The sequence below is a fragment of the Amphimedon queenslandica genome, unplaced genomic scaffold, assembly GCF_000090795.2.
Source record: "Amphimedon queenslandica unplaced genomic scaffold, v1.1 AMPQUscaffold_13437, whole genome shotgun sequence".
Lineage (NCBI taxonomy): Eukaryota > Metazoa > Porifera > Demospongiae > Haplosclerida > Niphatidae > Amphimedon > Amphimedon queenslandica.
In genome coordinates, this window is record NW_003546327.1 from 223,492 (window position 1) to 227,594 (window position 4,103).

A 4,103-nucleotide genomic window follows, 5' to 3' on the forward strand; every position below is an offset into this window, starting at 1 on the left:
GTTATTAATATCAATCACTTCACTTACTTGCTACAGTTAATGTAACTGCACTGCTATTATCATTCCCTGCTATTATAAAAGGAATATTAGGAGTCACACTAACTGAACAATTATAACTAGCACCATTATCAACTTCATCTCTTAAACTATTAATACGTAACACACCAGTGTACTGATTATTAGTCATAACTGGAGGACTGATAGTAAAATCACTTCCATTGGTCAGTACAGTGTTATTTCTCCTCCAACTCATAGTAACACTAACACTAGTATCAATATACTGACTGATGTCAGCTATACACATGATATCAAGAAACTGTCCTTCTGCTAGTTCTCCATCTACTAAATGTCCAGTAGCATTATACTCAACAATAACTGAAGGAGTTGGTACTATTAAAACAAAAAATAAAACATGATATAAATTATTCCAATTAACATACATGTAAGTATCACTTTTAAAGTTTCCATTCCATTAAATTCATAGTAAAAATCACAACACATTTCCCACAAAATATTTTTAAAATGGCCATAACTCAAAACTTTTATATCAAAATTAGCTCAAAATTTCTACACTGCATAAGGACATCAATATGTATTCAAAAATTCAATAAAAAAGTGGGTCATTTTAGAGCCACTTTAGATAAGAAGCATGGGCTATACAAACATTTTAAAAAAAGATCGGGTAGGATTCTATCACTCTGTACTAATTCGTCAAAAAAGTAATAAAAAAGTGCAAGAAGGATTCCAAATGACTAAATCTTACTCTTGTGATCCCAATTCTACTCTAGAAATGACAACAAAATCAGAATATGCATAAAATAGTGACACACACTATATAGCAATATACGTGTACAGTAAAGTAAAATCAAGAAAAATTATACAGATTGTGTGCTTAGTACTGCTTACTTTTTAATTGTAAATTCCAAGATTCATTACTCCTTGCTACCATGGATATTTGACTAATATTAATGGAGGCTTCACAAGTATACAGACCAGCATCAGAAGTATTGAGAGAAGAGAATCTCAAATAAAGAGAACTCATTACATTAGATACAGTCATAAGAACTGGAGGTACACTAATAACATTGTTAGCTGATCTCTTAGTCCATGTTATCACTGGTGAGACTATGAGTCTATCAACAACTGTCACTGTACAATTTAACATGTATTCTTCACCAGGTTCAGCAATACCCATAGTTACTATCTCTACTACTGGCACTGGAGCAGCTGTAACAAAAGGGAGAAAATGAAGAAAAGGTAGGAAATAAAACAAAGCAAAAAAGTGACACTAGCAATACTTACCATTTACTGCAATAGAAGTATTAGCATTAGCTGATGTATTCCTGAGATACATGTAACTATTAGGAGCAGTCACTTTAACATTACAAGTATACACTCCACTATCATCAGCATTATCCAATGGATAGAACATTAATGTTGCATTATAATGTAATGTATTGATCATATTGAGACCCTCAGTAATAGTAGCATCAGATGAACCCATAGGAACATTAGTACCATCATGTGTCCATTGATTAGTGACAGTCACTGGTATAGTAACTAATGGATCTAACATTATGTCACATTTAATGAAGAATGGTGTCCCTGCATATAATGTATCATCACGTTCCTTTGATATAGTAACAAGCACTGGAGGGACTGTAAAGAGATAAAAAATAAATTATTTGATAACTCAAATTTTATTGTTTAATACTACAGTAACTTACAGTCAAAAGTTAAATTAAAGGTATCACTATCATCTTGAGAATCATAAGTAGCAGTGCTAGGATCATTGGTATTATTAAAACCAGTTACATTAAACTCAGCCATACATGTATACATTCCAGCATCTTCAAACCTCACTGGATCCAGTATTAGAGTATAGTTAGTAACTGAACCAGTATCATCTCTTGTGATACTGTATGGTCTATTTAAGTTAAAGAGCATTTCAAAATTTATCCCATTCATTTTGGTGAAATTAATCAATGGTGTTACTACTAATCTCTCAACTGTTGTTATGGTACATGTTATAGTTAGACTCTGACCAACTTCAACTGAACCAACTGATGAGAAATCTACTGTCATTGGAGGAAGACCTAAAAAAAGAATAAGTAGATCAATAAAAAAGGATAAAAGTAAACAAAAAAAGAAGTGAGAATAAGAGAAAAGAGAAGTACATTTTTGTATCTTACTTTCAACAATAACAGGAAGGGTAGTATCAGTAGGTTGACTTGATGCTATTAATGAGTTACCAGAATTGACGATCATTTGACTGGTATATGTTCCTCCATCATTATTAAGACCAGTATCAATAGGTTGAAACAATAGCATGCTTACAAGACTGTTACCAGTTGGAGGTATCACTTGACGTCTTGATTCATTAGTTGGTATTACATTACCACTAGGATCAGTCCATACTACACTAGCAGTTACTGGTGTATTCACTATTGTAGTGTTTACTGTAGCTGTACAAGTTAGTAAGTAACTTGTACTCTCATATATTGGACCAGTTGGAGGATTAGCAACTATTGATACACTGGGAGGAGATACTATAAAAGACGAGTATTGCTTTAAATAATCAAATAAAAATCATAGCTAACTTTTAACAGTTAAATCTCTGTTAGTACGATCTACAGTACCAAATACTAGAATTGTTGCTTGACAGTAATACTGTCTAGCATCAGTTGTCTTCACTGGATCAAGTGTAAGTACACTGGTGAATATATTTCCATTTCTAACAACAGGTACTAGTGTAGCATCATCGTTTTCACTAGTCACATCTTGAGATGCTTCTAAATCATAAGTCCATCTGACACTAGTAAGATTCTCCACAAAATTAGGAGGTACAACTATGACACAAGATAAATTGAATAAATCACCAGCAACAGGAACAGAAGGAATATTGATACTTATATCAACATGATTGATATCAAACCCTATCAAAATACAATGTAGATGTGGTAAAATATGAATTAATTCACTTACTTGCTACAGTTAATGTAACTGCACTGCTATTATCATTCCCTGCTATTATAAAAGGAGTATTAGGAGTCACACTAACTGAACAATTATAACTAGCACCATTATCAAGCTCATCTCTTAAACTATTAATACGTAACACACCAGTGTACTGATTACTAGTCATAACTGGAGGACTGATAGTAAAATCACTTCCATTGGTCAGTACAGTGTTATTTCTCCTCCAACTCATAGTAACACTAACACTAGTATCAATATATTGACTGATGTCAGCTATACACATAATATCAAGAAACTGTCCTTCTGCTAGTTCTCCATCTACTAAATGCCCAGTAGCATTATGTTCAACAATAACTGAAGGAGTTGGTACTATAAAAAACAAAAATTAAAACATTAATTTAACTGCTTCAACATACCTGTTAATATCACTTGGGCAGATTCTATTCCATTAAATTCATAGTCTATATCAGGTTGAGTGATATTAAAAATACATTGATAGTCTCCAGCATCAGATGACTTTAATGAATTAATTCTAATCATTGCTGTAGTATCACCAGATCCAGTAGTACTAGTAATGAGTTCTCCATTTCTTACTATACTGCTGGTAACATTAATATTGTATAGGTCATCTAGCACATCAACTGTACAATTATGAGTTAAACTCTCTCCCAGTGATCTACCAATAGTAGTAGTGAATGTGATATTAGGAACAGGAATGGCTAAAATAATAGTAAAATGATCATTTGTATTTCACACTACATGTACAGTACATTACCTTGTACAGTAGCAATATATTCATCAGAAGCACTGCTTGGTATTATTAATGGATTATTAGCATCATCTCTTGCTGTAGCAGTACATGTATAATTACCAGCATCAGAGAAATTGAGTGGTTGAAAGGTAAGAGCGCCAGTAGTTCCAGTCTGAACTGCTATTACTCTGGAACTGTTCACAAATGACAATTGGATATCATCTTTGAAGACAGTAAATGAAACATTAGGATTAGTAGGTAAAGGAGAAGTAAAAACAACAGAACAGCTAACAGTTCTAACAGTTCCACGAATAAAAGGAGAATTATCATCAGGAGATATAGACACTTGTGGTAAAGGTACTATAGTAACAAA

General features: G+C 32.8%; 1 protein-coding gene across 1 annotated transcript in view; it reads right to left on the reverse strand.

The window, feature by feature from the left end:
• Positions 1-892: 892 nt before the first annotated feature.
• The window catches only part of LOC109581466 (mucin-3A-like), a 4,245-nt gene continuing 1,034 nt past the window's right edge, over positions 893-4,103 (reverse strand). The window contains exons 3-11 of the mRNA XM_019995591.1: positions 3,755-4,090; positions 3,396-3,698; positions 2,986-3,348; positions 2,601-2,936; positions 2,193-2,549; positions 1,841-2,096; positions 1,728-1,783; positions 1,303-1,659; positions 893-1,227 (exon numbers count right to left, since the gene is read on the reverse strand). Coding sequence (XP_019851150.1) covers positions 893-1,227; positions 1,303-1,659; positions 1,728-1,783; positions 1,841-2,096; positions 2,193-2,549; positions 2,601-2,936; positions 2,986-3,348; positions 3,396-3,698; positions 3,755-4,090 — 2,699 coding nt within the window. The remainder of the gene's footprint in view (positions 1,228-1,302; positions 1,660-1,727; positions 1,784-1,840; positions 2,097-2,192; positions 2,550-2,600; positions 2,937-2,985; positions 3,349-3,395; positions 3,699-3,754; positions 4,091-4,103) is intronic.